This window comes from Phyllopteryx taeniolatus, chromosome 2 (genome assembly GCF_024500385.1).
Source record: "Phyllopteryx taeniolatus isolate TA_2022b chromosome 2, UOR_Ptae_1.2, whole genome shotgun sequence".
Lineage (NCBI taxonomy): Eukaryota > Metazoa > Chordata > Actinopteri > Syngnathiformes > Syngnathidae > Phyllopteryx > Phyllopteryx taeniolatus.
Genome location: NC_084503.1, coordinates 7,710,203 through 7,730,423, shown reverse-complemented (window position 1 = coordinate 7,730,423; position 20,221 = coordinate 7,710,203). Strand labels below are relative to the sequence as shown.

General features: G+C 43.7%; 1 protein-coding gene across 4 annotated transcripts in view; it reads left to right on the top strand.

Moving 5' to 3' along the window:
* Positions 1-17,914, top strand: part of arnt2 (aryl-hydrocarbon receptor nuclear translocator 2) — a 108,350-nt gene extending 90,436 nt beyond the window's left edge. For all 4 annotated transcript variants that reach the window (XM_061758090.1, XM_061758082.1, XM_061758101.1 and 1 more), the window contains 7 exons: positions 416-488; positions 652-775; positions 999-1,101; positions 1,218-1,356; positions 2,303-2,453; positions 12,375-12,520; positions 13,814-17,914. In XM_061758090.1, coding sequence (XP_061614074.1) covers positions 416-488; positions 652-775; positions 999-1,101; positions 1,218-1,356; positions 2,303-2,453; positions 12,375-12,520; positions 13,814-13,912 — 835 coding nt within the window. In that variant the 3' untranslated portion in view covers positions 13,913-17,914. The remainder of the gene's footprint in view (positions 1-415; positions 489-651; positions 776-998; positions 1,102-1,217; positions 1,357-2,302; positions 2,454-12,374; positions 12,521-13,813) is intronic.
* Positions 17,915-20,221: the final 2,307 nt, after the last annotated feature.

The following is a 20,221-nucleotide window of genomic DNA, read 5'->3' as shown; positions in this document are numbered from 1 at the left end:
ATTGCAGTTAGCATGATGGGGTGGGGCAGCACGGTGGTTGAGTCAGTCAATTGTTTTTTTTTTTTTAAGTTTCTTTGGTTTCATGATTGTCACTTAAAGCTTGTGCAAATTCCAATGGGCAGAAGATTTTGACTTTGTTATCCACATTGTTGCTTAACATGAGTCTTTGATAATTGAAGCCATAAAGGGCTATGATGAAAAAAGGGCTAGTTAAAGCTAACTATGCATTTGTTTCTAAACCTGTATAAATACACCTTTGATGTACTTGTGTATGAAACGTAGTGTGTTTGTAAGATTTTTAAGGCTCTGTTTTCTTAACAGGCTTGCCAGTAATTAGTTGATAAAGATGACAAATTGATTCACAAGCACCACTTTACTCATATATTACTATATTTTTGATGTTGTTTCTTTCCAGGCAGCTTCAGCAGCAACAGGCAGAGCTAGAGGTTCACCAGAGAGACGGTCTGACTGCTTACGATCTTTCCCAGGTAAGCAGACTTAAACTTCAAAACTCAACCAATATGGTAAGGAAGATGCATTTATTTATGAGGAAATAATCATAATTGCTCAAAAACCTATGAATATGAAAGTGATGTGGATTCTTTGTGACTTTACTTCAAGCTGAAATGCTCTTGTCACCCCAACTGCCAGGTTCCTGTGGCTAGTGTGAGCAGTGGAGTACATGAGGCAGGGAAGAGCATCGACAAACCAGAAGCCCTTTTCTCCCAGGAGAGAGACCCACGCTTTACTGAGATGTACACCAGCATCACCGGCTGTACGACATACTCACACTAGATAGACCGCTATGTGAAATGTCATTTCACGTCTTGTTTATAAAGCATTATAGTTACTCAAATCCTGAAGGTTCCTATTTTTTTTGTCCTAATTTGTTTGCTAATTGCAGCTTTCACAGCTTTTCACAGCTTTATGCCTCCTGTTTTTCTCTTCCCCGGTTATTAACTATAATTTAAATCTGGTGTTTGTGTGTATGTGCCTAGCGGGAGATAAGAAGATGATGGTTCCCTCCTCGACAGCAGGAGGACAGCAGCTCTACTCCCAGAGTTCTCCATTCCAGCAGGGGCACTCCGGAAAAAGCTTCAGGTACATGTCATTGTCACTGATGACATGCATTTTACTATCATTTTGTCATTTTCACAGTTGTTATATTACAGTGTGGGTGGGTGGGTGTGCCTACCTCTCTATTTCTCTATTTCCAGTTCCTCTGTGATCCATGTCCCAGGTGTGAATGACATTCAACCATCCAGTTCATCCAATCAGAATCTAGCTCAGATATCAAGACAGCTCAACCCAGGTCAAGTCGCTTGGTCAGGAAATCGACCCCCCTTCTCTGGCCAGGTATTACGCACGCACACATACAGTACAAACAAAGATACGCTGTCAGTCGTAGGTTTATGGTGGGGTTTCCAGAGCTCCCAAAGGATTTCCTCAGCAATTTCCTTAGCATCCCCGTTCCATCTTTGATGCCAGATGAATTAAGTCTTTGTTTGGTGTGCGTGTCAGTGTGTTTACACATGCACACTGTGGGAACTTAGCCTACTTTAAAACTAAATCCATACAACACAAGGTAAGGGTTAATGAAAGTTTCCAGCAAATGAATCAACTCATTGCAGTGAGATAATTTAGAGGGAAAGAGGGCTGATGTTCACCACCTCTAAACAGATGGTAAAATCTGACATCATATTCAAGTTTAGAGCCTGACCAAGTTTTGAGTCCCTTTTTGGCCTTTTCAGTCAAAGGTTGCTCCAAACACAATATAAATCTGTCCGAACAGGATGAGGCACCCATCTGCGAGGGCAAATAAACTTCACAGATTGTTCTGGTTTCCAGGCTAGTTTGGTTAAATTTTATTGGAATGGATGTTGAATGGGCATTGGATGAAATCATTCAAGTCAGAGCTCACATTGCACAAAAGATAGAGCTCCAGATGGTCCAGATGTCCCATATTGTTGAACTTGTCTGCAGTCTTTTGTTTTGTACATTCACACGTAAAACTGACAGTCTTTTGCATACTTTATTACTGACTGATAGTGGTGTGAAATCACATAAAAAGTAAACATTTAGCTGGCTGCTCTTTTCTATCAAGCAAGCAAATTCATTTTATGAAGTTTGGCTAACTTTTTAAAAGATATCCTTGGTGTACTGTTTATGTTTTAGTGTTTAACAATTTTTTTCAAATTGCTTTAATTGCATTTGCATTTCCCCCAAAGGGTTGCGATAATAGCTCACAAATTCATTGTTTTTTGTCAAATATCTAACCACTATCTATCTATATACATTACAGTCCAGTAAAGCCCAGTCCAGTCCTTTTGGTATTGGTACGGGCCACAGCTACCAGACCGATCCGGCTTCCTACAGTCCTCTGTCATCCCCAGCCACATCATCCCCCAGCGGCAATGCCTACTCGGGGCTGACAAACCGCAGCACAGCTTTTGGTGAGTTCTTTGCATCATATTTTTTCATCATTTTGGAAAAAGGTGCATCTATTGTGGAAGCATTGCAATAATATTTTCTCACAGTTATCGATTGTATCAAGAAGGGTTTTCCAACATGCAAGTATGAATCATGCAAATTACTGCAACCAAATCAATGCACAATCAAGTAATACAAAACTATTACAACATGTCAGCTACCATTTGTCTTTTGTGTCTTCTCCTTTGGTCCTTAATTTATACATCCTCTTGTGTAGTCTGGTGTAAGGGGGAAGGTGAAGTGGCCAAACAAACTCACGTCAGCGGTTAAATGGTAAACGTACATACACTCGACGAGGCCAAAATTCGGACAATATTTCTCTTTGAAAGTTCAAGATCCCTTTTGAATTTGATTGCTGTCCAATCCAAGATGCAAGGTCAAACGTCATATCGGTCAAGCTTATTTTATACACATAGCTGCTTTTTAAATAATTTTTCTTTTTGCTGGTCACTAATTGCCTCTCGGGGACTCAGTCCAAGTTTTCAATTTATTTTACATATTCGTGTTAAGAGTTTGGAGAACTAAGACAATACACACACAGTTATTGTCCATATTGTACATCACCTTCACTGGAAAATTAATCCTAATATATTTTCCATCAACCATGAAAGCAAATGACCCACCAGCCGTGTCTACAAGTAAATAAAATGGAAAATTATGTCACTTTTGAGTTATTCGATTTATTATTATTTTAATCAGGTGTGACAGTATTATTTCACAGAGTATAAAGAAGCCATTATCCATTAAGCAGTACTGCGCAATGAGATTTGCATTTCTATATGAAAGGTTGGTAAAATAAAATTACTTACCAATTACTTATCCGTAGTGGACCAATTTTCTGTATAGGTCTTGTGATGTCTGGCAAGTAGCTCATGCAGCTACAGTTTCTACAGCGGCTAAAAGAAGTATTGAACACGTCACCATTTTTCTCACTAAATATATTTCCAATGGTGCTATTGACATGAAAATTTCACCAGATGTTGGGAACAACCCAAGTAATCCACACATACAAAGAAAGTAGAACAAATAAGATCAGAAATTATGTGTAATAATGTGAAATGACACAGGGAAAAAGTATTGAACACGCCAACTGGTATTTATTTACTACTTTGTACAAAAGCCTGTGTATGGAGAAACTAGTCACATGCATTGCTCTGGTGTGATTTTGGTCCCTTCCTCCACACAAGGAGTTTTCAAATCTTGAAGGTTCCGTGGGCTTCTTTTATAGACCTTGAGTTTCAGTTCTTTCCATAGATTCCATAGAAGTCAGGTGATTGCAGCGCCATTCTAGCAGCTTTATTTGTTTTCTTTGAAACCAATTGAGAGTTTCCTTGGCAGTATGTTTTGGATCAATTTCCTGCTGAAATGCCCACCCTTGTTTCATTTTCATCATTCTCGTAGATGGCGGCAGATTTTTGTCAAGAATGTCTTGGTACATTTGCCTCTTCATCCTTCCTTCAATAATGGGAAGTTTACCAGTACCAATCGCTGAAAAGCAGCCCCACACCATCATGTTCCCACCTCCGAACTTGACTGCTGGTATGGTGTTTTTAGGGTGATGTGCAGTGTCATTTCTCCTCCAAACGTGGTGTGCATTATGGCATCCAAACAGTTAAATTTTGCTCTCATCAGATCAGACTATATTCTCCCAGTATTTAACTGGCTTGTCCAAATGTTGTTCAGCAATCTTTAAACGAGCTCTGACATGCTTTTTTTTATTTTTTCAGCAATGCGGTATTGCGTGGTGAGCGTGCATACAGGCCATGGCGGCGGAGTACATTACTCACTGTTTTCTTTGTGACAACATCCATTCATCCATCCATTTTCTACCACTTATCCGAGGTCGGGTCGCGGGGGCAGTAGCTTGAGCAGGGACGCCCAGACATCCCTCTCCCCAGCCACTTCATCCATCTCTCCGAAGGATGTAGTCTCTCCAACGTGTCCCGGTGGGACATGCCCAGAACACCTCACCAGGGAGGCGTCCCAGAGGCATCCGAATCAGATCCCCCAGCCACCTCATCTGGCTCCTCTCGATGTGGAGGAGCAGCGGCTCTACTCTGAGGTCCTCCCGGATGACCAAGCTTCTCACCCTTAATCTGAGGGAGAGCCCGGACACCCTGCGGAGGAAACTCATTTCGGCCGCTTGTATCCGGGATCTTGTTCTTTCGGTCACGACCCACAGCTCGTGACCATAGGTGAGGGCAGGAATGTAGATCGACCGGTAAATGGAGAGCTTCGCCTTTCGACTTAGCTCCTTCTTTACCACAACGGATCGATACAAAGTCCGCATCACTGCAGACGCTGCACCGATCCGCCTGTCGATCTCCTGTTCCATTCTTCCCTCACTCGTGAACAAGACCCCCAAGATACTTGAACCCCTCCACTTGGCGCAGGATCTCATCCCCGACCCGGAGAGGGCACACCACCCTTTTCCGACTCAGGACCATGGTCTTACCCCCCACAGGACCCCCCCCAAAGGGACACGGTTGAACGCCTTCTCCAAGTCCACAAAACACATGTAGACTGGTTGGGCGAACTCCCATGCACCCTCGAGGACCCTGCCAAGGCTGTAGAGCTGGTCCACTGTTCCACGGCCAGGACGAAAACCACACTGCTCCTCCTGAATCTGAGATTCAACTTCCCGACGGACCCTCCTCTCCAGGACCCCTGAATAGACTTTACCAGGGAGGCTGAGGAGTGTGATCCCCCTATAGTTGGAACACACCCTCCGGTCCCCTTTCTTAAAAAGGGCGACAACCACCCCAGTCTGCCACTCCAGAGGCACTGTCCCCGATGTCCACTCGATGTTGCAGAGGCGTGTCAACCAGGACAGCCCTACAACATCCAGAGTCTTGAGGAACTCCGGGGCCTTGCCACCGAGGAGCTTTTTAACCACCTCTGTGACCTCAACTCCAGCGATAGGAGAGCCCGCCTCAGAGAACCCAGACTCTGCTCCCTCATGGGAAGGAGTGTCGGTGGAATTGAGGAGGTCTTTGAAGTATTCTCCCCACCGGCTCACAACGTCCCGAGGCGAGGTCAGCAGCGCCCCATCCCCACTATACACAGTGTTGATAGTGCACTGCTTCCCCCTCCTGAGACGCCGGATGGTGGACCAGAATTTCCTTGAAGCCGTCCGGAAGTCTTTCTCCTTGGCCTCACCGAACTCCTCCCATGCCCGAGTTTTTCCTTCAGCGACCAACAAAGCGGCATTCCGCTTGGCCAGCCGGTACCCATCAGATGCCTCAGGCCTGTGGGACAGGCCAAAAAGGCCTGATAGGACTCCTTCTTCAGCTTGACGGCATCCTCACCGTTGGTGTCCACCAACGGGTTCGGGGATTGCCGCCACGACAGGCACCAACCACCTTGCGGCCACAGCTGCGGTCGGCCGCCTCAGCAATGGAGGCGGGGAACATGGTCCACTCGGACTCGATGTCCTCCGCCTCCCCCGGAACATGAGCAAAGTTCTGTCGGAGGTGGGAGTTGAAACTCCTTCTGACAGGGGATTCCGCCAGACGTTCCTAGCAGACCCTCACAATACGTTTGGGCCTGCCACGTCGGACCGGCATCTTCCCCCACCATCGGAGCCAACTCACCACCAGGTGGTGATCAGTTGACAGCTCCGCCCCTCTCTTCACCCGAGTGTCCAAGACATGTGGCCGCAAGTCCGATGACACGACCACAAAGTCGATAATCGAACTCCGACCTAGGGTGTCTTGGTGCCAAATGCACGTGTGGACACCCTTTTGCTTGAACATGGTGTTCATTATGGACAATCTGTGATGAGCACAGAAGTCCAATAACAGAACACCGCTCGGGTTCTGATTGGTGGGGCTGTTCCTCCCAATCACACCCTTCCAGGTCTCACTGTCATTGCTCACGTGAGCATTGAAGTCCCCCAGTAGGAGCGCTCTCCAGCACCCACTCCTACTCTGAATTATTGCTTGGTGCATAGGCACAAACAGCAGTCAGGACCCGTCCCCCCACCCGAAGACTACCCTCTCGTCCACCGGGGTAAATCCCAACATACAGGCGCCAAGCCGGGGGGCAATAATTGTACCCACACCTGCACGGCGCCTCTCATCGTGGGCAACTCCAGAGTGGAAGAGAATCCAACCCCTCTCGAGCGGACTGGTACCAGAGCCCAAGCCGTGTGTGGAGACGAGTCCGACTATATCTAGTCGGAACTTCTCAAGCTCACACACCAGCTCGGGCTCCTTCCCTGCCAGAGTGGTGACATTCCACGTCCCTAGAGCCAGCTTCTGTAGCCGGGGATCGGATCGCCAAGATCCCCGCCTTCGGCCACCGCCCAGCTCACACTGCACCCGACCCCAAAGGCCCCTCCCACAGGTGGTGAGCCCATGGTAAGGGGGACCCACGTTACCCTTTCAGGCTGTGCCCGGCCGGGCCCTATGGGTGCAGGCCCGGCCACCAGGCGCTCGCCTTCGAGCCCCACCTCCAGGCCTGGCTCCAGAGGGGAGCCCTGGTGACCCGCGTCCGGGCAAGGGAAACCTAAGTCCATTTTTTGTCATCATCATAAGGGGTCTTTGAGCCGTGCTTTGTCTGGTCCCTCACCGAGTACCTGTTTTCCATGGGTGACTCTGCCAGGGGCATAAAGCCCCAGACAACTTAGCTCCTAGGATCATTGGGACACACAAACCCCTCCACCACGATAAGGTGATGGCTCAACGAGGGGTTTGTGACAACAGTACCTGCTAATTTCAGGTCTTTTTTAAGTTCTCCACAGGTGGTCCTTGGCTCTTGGACAACTCTTCTGATTATTCTTGGCACTCCTCTGTCAGAAATCTTGCAATGAGCACTTGATTGAGGCAAATTTATGGTGGTATGATTGGCTTTCCACTTACGTATTATGGCCCCAACTGTGCTCACTGGAACATTTAGAAGCTTAAATATGCGCCTGCAACCAATGCCATAGTTTTATGTTTTGCAACAATTAGTTTGCGATGGTCTTGAGACAGCTCTTACCCATCATAAGATTTGTCTTGACTCACATCTTGGCATTGAGACCTTTTTGTAGGCCATCATTTAGGACTGAACCAGCTGATATTTATTTGCACTGACAAGGGGCTGGATTGCTGTTTTATTATTGATCCATTTTAGGTGTTGTCTTGGCTTTTCATGCCTTTTTGCACCTCCCTTTTTTCATGTGTTCAATACTTTTTCCCTGTTATTTCACATCATTACACACAACTTAATTTCTGATCTTATTTGTTCTACTTTCTTTGTATGTATGGATTACTTGGGTTGTTCCCAACATCTGGTGAAAATTTCATGGCATTAGCACCTCTGGAAATGTATTTCGGGAGAAAAATGGTGACGTGTTAAATACTTATTTTAGCCGCTGTATCTGTGCAGAGTTAGGGCCTACTGTCCTAACTGTACAGTGGCAAGATGAACTAAACTTCGTGGCTTATGATTGTTAGAATTGAGCGCTTCTTGCCTCTGTTTAAAATAACACTTTCAAAATTCTGCCATTAGGTCCAGATGATAAACATACAAGTTGAAATGATTATACAAACACTGTCTGCTGCTACAAAATGAGTCCAGAAATGCATGTTTTCCCAAAGTTGCATTATAACCCATCCAATACTTTCATGACCTAATATTACCAATTTATGAGCCACATCATCTCTCTCGCTAAAAATGGAATGGGAGCACACTGACAGCCTCAGTGTGTGCTCAGTCAGAACTGCTCGTCAAGCAGCTGCTCACGCCTCCTGTTGTTTGTTGTCCACATGGTGAGTGCAATGAAGCTTGTCGAGCTTGTAACAGCGACTTGATGGCCTTTTAATGGACACAAGCATTAGCCAAATGGATTATCTCTGTACGGCCACTTTCTCTCGCTCACTGTCCTCATAGCCTGATAAACCGTTTATCCTTGTCTGTGTGGACTCCTCTGCGATTCGTTAATTACTTTCCATCTGTAGTTTTACATGTTCCCACTCTACCCTCCATCAACATCTTGTTTGTAGCTACTTGTGGACCAGATGAGCACTCTGTTTATTACAGTGAAAGAGAAACAATGTCTCTGTCGGGGGAGGCTGACAGCTTTGTCGTTTTATTTGTCCTCAGTTGATTCTCAGTACATGATTGTGTGTGCAGTTGTATCAGTACGCTTCAGCCTCGCAAAAGGGTACAAATGAACTATATCAGAAGGAGATGCAACTTTGTGGCGCTGTTGAACTGTTCTGTGTTTCACTTTTAGGTCTATGTTATTAATTTTTCAGACAGATTTTTATGAAAAGGGTTTTAGTGTGGTAGCATGTGGTTAAAGATTAGATTTGAACACTCACCCTCAATTGGAAGATTGTTGATTCAACTTTTTCCTAAATGGATTGGGGGGTTTGCCTTGAAACTCTGCCGTGGATACCATTTTTGCCCAGTCTCTTTCTTATTGTCGAGGCATGAAGACTGATTGTAACTGAGGCAAGGGAGGCCTGCAGTTCTTTAGATGTTGTCCGGGATTCCTTTGTGACCTACTGGATAAGTCGTCACTGTGCTCTTGGGGTAATTTTTGTAGGCCGGCCACCATGTTTTCTCCATTTGAGGATAATGGCTCTCACCGTGTTTTGCTGGAAAAGCAAAATGCTGCCTGTAAATAATACTTTGATGCAACTCAGCAAGCAGAGGTCGAGCCTTGCCTATGCAATGTGCAACTTTAAATTCTGAATGGTACAATTCAGAGGTTTGACAGAAATTCTAAATCTGAGTTAGCTGATTTAAGTGTATTCATTAGGGGTGCTCCGATCATCATGCTGCTGATTCGGATACCCATCATCCAAGAGTGAGATCTGCCAATCACTGCCAATACCGTTCATAGGGATTCGACAGTCCAAAAAGGGACTACTTTATAAAATAAAAAAATATATATTTTTTTTTCTTCTTCTTCAATACTGTATGTTGCTGACAGGCTATTCCCCTTAAAATACTGGAATTTCATTTCCCCATTGTTGCCAACCATTCAGTCCACACTAGCTTTCACCCTACAATCTCAAAAATATGAGGAAAATTTGTTGCTTGAATGGTGTTTTTTTTTTAAATGAGGAATTAAAACAAAAACAGGACTCTTATCTACTGTTACATTACAACCCCAATTCCAATAAAGTTGGGACGTTGTGTTAAACATAAATAAAAACAGAATACAATGATTTGCAAATCATGTTGAACCAATATTTACTTGAATATTTTACAAAGACAAGATATTTAATGTTCAATCTGATAAACTTTTTTGATTTTAGTAAATAATAATTGATTTAGACTCGTTCCAAAAAAGCTGTGAGAAGGTCATGTTACATCACCTTTTCTTTTAACAACATTCAATAAACGTTTGGGAACCGAGGACACTAATTGTTGAAGCTTTGTAGGTGGAATTCTTTCCCATTCTTGCTTGATGTACAGCTTCAGCTGTTCAACAGTCCGGGGTCTCCGTTGTCGTATTTTACGCTTCATAATGCGGCACACATTTTCAATGGGAGACAGGTCTGGACTGCAGGCAGGCCAGTCTAGTACCCGCACTCTTTTACTACGAAGCCACACTGTTGTAACACGTCCAGAATGTGGTTTGGCATTGTCTTGCTGAAATAAGCAGGGGCGTCCATGAAAAAGATGTTGCTTGGATGGCAGCATATGTTTCTCCAAAACCTGTATGTACCTTTCAGCATTAATGGTGCCTTCAGAGATGTGTAAGTTGCCCATGCCATTGGCACTAACGCAGATGCTGGCTTTTGAACTTTGCGTCCATAACAGTCCGGATGGTTCTTGGACGGTGCCGCCTGAGGGATCGAAGGTCACGGGCATTCAATGTTGGTTTTCGGCCTTGCCGCTTACATGCAGTGATTTCTCCAGATTCTCTGAACCTTTTGATGATATTATGGACCGTAGATGATGAAATTCCTAAATTCCTTGCAATTGTACGTTGAGGAACATTGTCCTTAAACTGTTTGACTATTTTCTCACGCACTTGTTCACAAAGAAGTGAACCTCCCCCCATCTTTGCTTGCGAATGACTGAGCAATTCAGGGAAGCTCCTTTTATACCCAATCATGGCACCCACCTGTTCCCAATTAGCCTGTTCACCAGTGGGATGTTCCAAACAGTTGTGTGATGTGCATTCCTCAACTTTCTCAATCTTTTTGCCATCTGTCTCAACTTTTTTGGAACGTGTTGCAGCCATAAAATTCTTAGTTAATGATTATTTGCGAAAAACAATAAGATTTATCAGTTTGAACATTAAATATCTTGTCTTTTTAGTGTATTCAATTAAATATAGGTTGAACATTTGCAAATCATTGTATTCTGTTTTAATTTTCTGTTTACCACAACGTCCCAACTTCATTGGAATTGGGGTTGTACAAAACAAAATAAATTCCACATTATCAGTGTGATCATACAATGTTTTAACTAAAGCATTCAGATAAAAACAATAATTTTGCTAGTAATTGATTTTTACAATTATGAAATGTATTACAAAAGAATCAAGGAACACATTCACTCACATTTAAGCAGTGTCCCATGTATAATATGCACCCCCAAAGTTGCCCTAAAAATTCTGGAAAACCCTTCTACCTATGTATAATGCATTTTTACAATGCATGATTTTGCTTCTACCCATATGATCAAAACAGGAAGTATCTTTTCAAAGAATTATTCTGAAGTTAAGCACTTTATTTGAACATGTAATACTTTTTTTTATTTACCTGCTCTTATTTTGAAATTCACAGCCTTACTTTTTTTTAGTAAATGAGAAAACACACATTTGTGCTCATATGTTTGATTACCCAGGCAGAATTTGTAAGATGTGTACAATTATTTAAAGAAAAAATGAAGGACCAGGCGAAACACATTTAATTTTAGTTTAATCGAATTCAAATTAAACTGTCAATCATTTCAGAAAAGCATTATCACTAAACAAAACATAACCATAAAGAAATGAATGATGGTTGTTGTTCAGTCATATTTAAAAAAATAAAATAAAATTATATTTCACAAATTCTGCGAGGGTATGTTAACTTATGTGCACAACTGTACATCCATTATATGCAGTCATACGTACCCCTGTCATATTGGATGAAAGTGTAGGCTACACCTTTTTCATAACCTCTCGGTAGCGGCATATTGGAATGAAAGTGTACACCTTTTTCATAACCTCTAGGTGGTGGTGACATTGGAATGAAAGTGTACAGCTTTTTCATAACCTCGAGATGGTTAAATTTATAAAATGTTAGTTATGTTTCATTTTCCCCTATACCTATGTATAATGCGCACTATTGACTTTTGACAATTTTCTTTGGAAAAAAAATTACATTATACACGAGAAATTACGGTAATTTTACCATAACATGGGTGCTAATCGTATTAGCTTTTAGCAATTATTATTTTAGCTCAGGAGTTTCAAATGGTCAGAAACATCAATCATGAGCAGCCAACAAACACTTGAAGGTGGAACAATGGTGAATTATATTGATTGGTAGCCACAGTTTCTGGAAATTATTTGCTTCTGATCTCAATTCTGCCTCTACCGTTTCCAATGGTACTGCTATGTTTGACACTACTCTGTTTGGTGCGTATCTGTAAGATTCCAGGTGACAGACCAAAATATGCTTGAGGAACACATAATTAGCATGTACATACCCATATTGCGCATCCTGCGTAGAGCATAAAGCCTTCGGCTGTCTCCTCGGAAACCCTGAGCATAAAAAGATAAAGTGAATGGGATGATTGTTACTACTCTCATCATGACTCCAATACATTTTGTTTAATTTTGACAATTATATAAATACTTATAGCATGTATCCAGTCAAACCACTTGACCTTCTTTTTGTATCGTGTCTGACAGTATGTGTGCCTGTAAAACTGTGTTATTCTAGACGTGTCAGGAGAGAGCAGCCAGAGCGGAGCTCAGTTCCAGGGTCGACCTAGTGAAGTCTGGTCCCAGTGGCAGAACCAGCATCACTCCCAGCAGGCTGGAGAGCAGCATACACACCCCAACCCAAGCCAGACTGAAGTCTTTCAGGTTGTAACACATAAACATTTGTCTCTGGTTTTGCTGATGACAAGACTAAACACACAAACAGTGGAACCTCGATTTAACGGATATCGGAAGTAACAGACTGCCTGGACTGTACATGTGTCCAAAAATAGTTTGCAGTTGTCACTTAAACCGGGGTTGACAAAGTCTGTTAGTTCCAGAATTGGCCACTGTTGTGTACTGCCGGTGTGGCGCAATATAGGAGAGACTTGGACACGTATATCCGGGTCACAGATATACAGTATGACTAGATTCAGTCCTTCAGTCCCAACGTCGTGCCCATGTTCAATGTGGCAACATTTCCAGGCCATGCAGTGATGTGGCGGCCATGATGGAAAAAGTTCTATTATTCCATAGAGCTCTGTGCAGAGACAGAGCAGCATGGCGGCGGTGTCAATTTTAAGTGGAATACGACAAACGTCCCTGGAGTCTGTAACATGCTATTTTTGGTACAGTAACCGTTTTTTTGTCAAGCCGTTAATCTATAGCATCAAATTAAAGGATTTGGAAATAGGAAGCACACTAATTCCTTGCAACCCACCTCGACTTGCCACTAGTCACTTCGACAACAAGCACACCAGCGTGATAAGTTTGGATAGAATTGAAAACTTTTCAAACATTTTCAAGCTTTTTTATATGTATTTACAAAAACTTTGTACTGTACTGGGCGTTTTAGGCCACAAAAAAAAAATACAAAACAATAATTTTGTACTATACTGTAATATGGGTGCATATGGCCACAAAAAAAAAGTGCTTCAATATAACGGACAATCGGCTGAAACGGACGATCCCCCACCCCTATTTGTCTGGTAAATCGAGGTTCCACTGTACTGAAATATGTTTGATAAGAGTTGTGTCGGCGGTACGGCAGTCGAGTGGTTAGCACATCTGCCTCACAGTTCTGAGGACCGGGGTTCAAATCCCGGCCCCGCCTTTGTGAAGTTTGCATGTTCTCCCCGTGCCTCCATGGGTTTTCTCCAGGCACTCGGGTTTCCTCCCACATCCCAAAAACATGCGTAGTAGGTTGATTGAAGACTCCAAATTGCCCGTAGGTGTGAATGTGTGCGTGAATGGTTGTTTGTTTATACGTGCCCTGCAATTGGCTGGCGACCAGCTCAGGGTGTACCCCGCCTCTCGCCCAAAGATAGCTGGGGTAGGCTCCAGCACGCCCGCGACCGCGACCCCAGTGAGGATAAAGCGGTACAGAAAATGGATGGATGGAAGAGCTGTGTCCTGAAAATACCCATGACCTCTAACACCTCTCTACTGTGTCTGCAGGACATGTTACCCATGGCAGGAGATCCCACTCAGGGAACAGCCAACTACAACATTGAGGACTTTGCTGACCTTGGCATGTTTCCACCGTTCTCCGAGTAACCCCACCATCTCCTGTCACTCTTCCTTTGCAAGGGAGGAACTGGACTGATTTGGTTTGCATTAATATCTCATGTGGTGTCTCATTTGCTCACAACTGATGTGCAGCACATCGAATGTCAGGGTGCACACATCAAGCACACATACTAACATACAGTCCACTCATGTTTTGTCTTACCGGTCGGTCTGCAGTATATATCTGTGAATATACCTCATCATTGAAAGAGTCCTGTTCTCAGATGGAGACTACTTCAATCTCTTTGTCTGTCCCAGAAATGGACACTGTCGCACCAAATAAATGCAAATGAAGTCTGCTGAGACAAGAAATACAAAGCATCGGTATTACCAGAGGAGGTCAGCTGTTTGATCTTAGCACATATATACTTTTAAGGGACCTTTTACTCCACAGATGTGGGGGGAAATAATTTTTACACCACCATTTATAGAAAAATATGTTGTCTCAAAATTGCTGGCCTTTACAGCATCTGCTGATGGACCCAATGCTGCAGTCTCTGCTGAGGATTAGGCTTAATACTAACAGTTTAATTGCATTTTTGAATGCATTTTCAATTTATCATATGCATAACAGGCACAGCATACTGATCGTGTGGCATAATGACGGATAAGATGTGTACAGTAATGACTCGTTTATCGCTGGTTTTACATTCCAGATCACCCCTCAATAAGCAAAAGCAGCAAAGTATCAAAACAAATATTTATGGTGTTATTTATCGATATTGTAAAGTTTTGTGCATACACTTCATCACCAACAAACAATACAGTATATGCATGTGAGTTCCATCCATCCATTGATCCATTTTCTACCGCTTTCTATCGCGGGGGCAGTAGCTTTAGCTGGGACGCCCAGACTTCCCTCTCCCCAGCCACTTCATCCTTCTCTTCTGGGGAGATCCCGAGGCGTTCCCAGACAAGCTGAAAGATGTAGTCTCTCCAGCGTGTCCTTGGTCGTCCCCGGGGTTTCCTCCCGATGAGAAATGCCCGGAACACCTCACCAGGGAGCTGTCCGTGAGGCATCCGAATCAGATGCCCCAGCCACCTCATCTGGCTCCTCTCGATGTGGAGGAGCAGCGGGTCTACTCTGAGATCCTCCCGGATGACCGAGCTTGTCACCCTCTTAAGGGAGAGCCCGGACACCCTACGGAGGAAACTCATTTCGGCCGCTTGTATCCGGGATCTTGTTCTTTCGGTCACAACCCACAGCTCGTGACCATAGGTGAGGGTAGGAACGTAGATCGACCGGTAAATCGAGAGCTTCGCCTTTCGGCTTAGCTCCTTCTTTACCACAACGGATCGATAAAAAGTCTGCATCACTGCAGACGCTGCACCGATCCGCCTGTCGATCCCCCGTTCCATTCTTCCCTCACTCGTGAACAAGACCCCAAGATACTTGAACTCGTCCACTTGGGGCAGGAGCTCATCCCCGACCTGGAGAGGGCATGTCACCCTTTTCAGACTGAGGACCATGGTCTCAGATTTGGAGGTGCTGATTCTCATCCCAGGCGCTTCACACTTGGCTGCGAACTGCTCCAGTGAGAGTTGGAGATCACGGCTTGATGAAGCTAACAGAACCACATCATCTGCAAAAAGCAGAGATACAATACTGAGGCCACCAAACCGGACCCCCTCTACGCCTCGACTGCGCCTTGAAATTCTGTCCATAAAAGTTATGAAAAGAATCGGTGACAAAGGGCAGCCTTGGCGGAGTCCAACCCTCAGCGGAAACGAGTCCAACTTACTGCCGGATATGCGGACCAATCTCTTGACTCCAGTCGTACAGGGACCGAACAGCCGGTATCAGGTGGTCCGGTAGCCCATACTCCCGAAGCACCCTCCACAGGACTCCCCGAGGGACACGGTCGAACGCCTTCTCCAAGTCCACAAAACACATTAGACTGGTTGGGCGAACTCCCATGCACCCTCGAGGACCCTGGGTTCAAATCCCGGCCCAACCTGTGTGGAGTTTGCATGTTCTCCCCGTGCCTGCGTGGGTTTTCTCCCGGTACTCCGGTTTCCTCCCACATCCCAAAAACATGTGTGGGAGGTTGACTGAAGACTCTGAATTGCCCGTAGGTGTGAATGTGAGTGCAAATGGTTGTTTGTTTATATGTGCCCTGCGATTGGCTGGCGACCAGTGCAGGGTGTACCCCGCCTCTCGCCCGAAGATAGCTGGGATAGGCTCCAGCACGCCCACGACCCTAATGAGGATAAGCAGTACAGAAAATGGATGGATGTAAATATACATGTCAGTGGTGATACGGTTTACCTTCACTGGACACCACTGATCTATATTGACTGCTATGAGATCAGAAACACCTGCGATAACGCTTATAATAGGCTCTTCTACGTCCACTGCTCTAAAAAGAAATGGTTTCAATATGTTAAAGGACTTCAAAAAGTATGAAAAATAGTCAATAATCACCAGGTCATTTTTTCATCAGCTGGATATCTGTTCATAAAATGATTATTTATCTGTTCATAATATAGGTATTTATATGTTAATAACTAGGTTATCTATGCATAAACTGATTATCTCTATGCAGTAATCCCACACTCCATCGCAGGAGTTACTTTCCAGTCCACCCTGCATGTTTTCATAGCATTTGCGGCACTTACATTTTTTGGAAGGTCTTCAAATACGTTGAAAACAATACCAACACATAAGAGAGCGAGAGCAATGGATAACAACAGAGTAACACCTGTAATAACACTTCACAAAAAAAAATCTGCAATATAGCTAGACTGATATAGCGGGGGATTACTGTATCTGTAACATAACTCCTGGTGGATTCTGTGCCGACAGTGGATATAAAAAAAAAAGTCTACACAAAGCCTTGTTCATATGCCAGTTTTTTTGTTTAAAAAAAAAAGAAATGAGACCAAGATAATTTCAAAACCTTTTCACCATTATATACAACCTGTACAACTCAATTGAACATTTTCTTTTTAGAGGGGAAGTAAAAATAAACAACTCAGATAATGTGGGTGCACATGGTCTCTTCGCAATGATTAAGTCATTGTAAAGTGCGCAAAGAACTCTGAAATTTGCATGCAGCATTTTCTTTGTTGGTTTGTGTTGGCCTCAGGTCAAGCATCCATTCTCGTTATGGAAAACGTTAAGGCAGAAAATGATCAATCTCCTCCGGTAACTGCGATGACATGTATTATAGAGAGAGACAAAGAGTGATGAACAGGATGTGATTGTTAAAAAGTACACCTCCATCTGCCTCATGGAGCCCCTTGTACACCATCACTGACTCTTGTCAGACAGAAGCAGGAGCGATGGTGCTCATCATCACCTCATCAACCTTACTTTGTAAAGTTCAGCTTTGTGTAGTGATGTCCATAACTCCAGTAAAAAAAAAATAATAATAATAATTAAAAACTGGTTATAGAAGGATTCTGTGTGTAAATTAAACAGATTTAAGAGGAAAACCTGTAATGGCAGGCAGTTACTCAGCTAAGGCATAAAGTGCACTTCATAACTGCTAATCTCACCAGCCTGCTTTAAAAGGGAAAACCGCAATACTGTCCAAGCAATTACAGTGTTTAGTTGTGTATTTACTGTTCTTCATCTTTCACTACTTGACTTACTTACTTTATAATCTTTTTGGAGTGTTAAGACTTAATAGTACTTTGTAGTGTGGGAGCTTTTACATGATTGATTGTATGATGTGGCTGACGGACAGATGGGAGAACACACATACACACACACACACACACATCAATATTTTTGCTTGAGCTCCCGAATCAACACTTTTTGTAAATAATGTGATTTTTATGTCTTGGTGTTATTTTCACACTGTTAATTGTTTCATGTGTTTCATGTGCATTCTTAATAATGTTGTGTGCAATGTGAGTAAATATTTAACTATTGGTATTTAGTTAGTTAGTTGTACATTGAGTTCTAGACCTGTATAAACTGTAAATGTGTCCTATTATTTTTGTGTAACACCGTGAATTGTGACAATAAATTCTTATTGGTTATGTGTGGTCACTTCACAGTTTAAGTTGCATTGTTTGGCAGTGTTCCACATGCTAATAACAAAAGTTTGAGGATAGAAAAATTAACCAAAACATTTTTACGTATGAAGATTAATGTGAGGAAGGCTGTGCTTGTCTCTGCTGGTGAAAAGTATTTGTACACTTTGGTGGAAGTGTTTAATGTATGCATATAATATCATGTCCATAATTTGTGTGATTCGCTGAATCTTTCATCATAACAAGCCAAGTGTCAACATTTTTTTTTTTTAGTAATGAGACCGTGTCAGAATCAGAATCATCTTTATTTGCCAAGTATGTCCCAAAAACACACAAGGAATTTGTCTCCGGTAGTTGGAGCCGCTCTAGTACGACAACAGACAGTCAATTGACAGAGAACACTTTGGAGACATAAAGACATTGACAAAAAACAGTCACTGAGCAATAAAGGGTTAATAGTTATCTGGTAATGCCGGTACATTTATTTATTTTTTTGGACAATTCCGCAAAAGATGGAGAGTCCTCTAGCACTTAGACCAGTTCGAATGACTAATCGGTGCATTGGCCATTGTGCAAAGGGCGCAGAGACTTCAAGGAGTGTATGCGGTTTAAAGTGACGAGTAGCGCGATAATCCGGGACAATGTTGATTTTGCAAATGTTGCCGATACTCCTCAGTCAGTGTGAAAATGGAGCAGATGCTACTCTGGCATGAGTGGCCAGTATCGGTCAACAACAGATATGCAAATAGTGCAGCGTGGCGAGACAACTACAGTGAGTGCACGAGTAATACATAATTGGCCCCACAGAAATGTGACAACGAACTCTCATCCAAAACATTGCCAGCATGTTGCAATAGAATTGTAGGTTAGGTGTTTAAGAAGTTGATCGCAAGAGGGAAGAAGCTGTTGGAATGTCTGCTAGTTCTAGTTTGCATTGATCGGTAGCGCCTACCTGAGGGAAGGAGCCGGAAGAGCCGGTGACCGGGATGCGGAGGGTCCGAGAGGATTTTGCACGCTCTTGTCTTAGTTCTGGCAGCGTGCAAGTCCTCAAGGGTGGGTAGGGGGATACCGACAATCCTTTCAGCAGTTTTGATTGTCCGTTGCAGTCGGAGTTTGTCCTGTTTTGTAGCAGCACCAAACCAGACTGTGATGGAAGAACACAGGACTGATTCGATGACCGCTGTGTAGAACTGCCTCAACAGCTCCTGTGGCAGGCTGGGCTTTCTCAGAAGCCGCAGGAGGTACGTCCTCTGCTGGGCCTTTTTGAGGACGGAGTTGATGTTGGCCGCCCACTTCAGGTCCTGAGAGACTGTAATTCCCAGGAACTTGAAGGTCTCGACGGTTGACACAAGGCGGCTGGACAACGTGAGGGGCAGCTGTGGCGAAGGATGCCTCCTGAACATTGTTGCCAATGTTCTGGCAAGAATAGTTCCACACAGTAGACTGAATTTTTCAGATGCAGCACTGAGGAAGGAAATCCTCATAAAATCGAAGAACAATTTAAACTTACAGTTTAAAGTGATAAAATAAATAAATAAAATAAAGTTAAGTTAGTCATCAGTGTACAAATCAAGGTTCATAAAGACACAGATGAGAGAGTTTGACGTCGATGAACCTGACTGGCCTACACAATCCTGACCCTTAAATCCGTAGATTTTTCTGTATATGGCCCTCAAAGAAAAAGGTTTGGACATCCCTCCTGTCATAGACTTAGCACCTGTGGGATGGCCCAAGTGGGTCAGGTGCAAAGTGACGTTGGCGATTCGATCTCGGGCTACAAATCCTGGCTCAAGGAATGTGGAATGTCAACTCTCTGACAGGTAATGGGGACACAGGTGGTAGCTTGGGGAGTTCCTGCAAAGGTTCCTGTGGTGGGAAAGCACCTGTTATGAACCACTGGACTCTTTGTCACTCTGAAGTTGCTATCTCCGGGGGCTGACGGAGATAGCGGATTAATGTTTCTCTCCATTCGTGACACAATCTGAACTCTATCCAGCCTCTTAAATTCCACTCTGACATTTCCTCAACTCTGCAGCATTAGTGATGGACTGGCAGCAAAAAAGGAAGAGAGAAACATTTCATTCTGGGGATGTTTTGATTGTATTCCCACAATACATGGCCCCATCCCACACCATGCCATATTGGCATTAACTGAGAATTCCTGAGAATTTCTTGTTTGTTGTCCTGACTTGTTAATAGCGAGCATGTGCGCGCGTGCGTGTTCAATTTGCAGTATGTATAGTATGCAATTATTCATCACATGGAGCAGAGCAGCATGCTTATCTCCAGTCTCTGCGCGTCTCCAAACCAAAT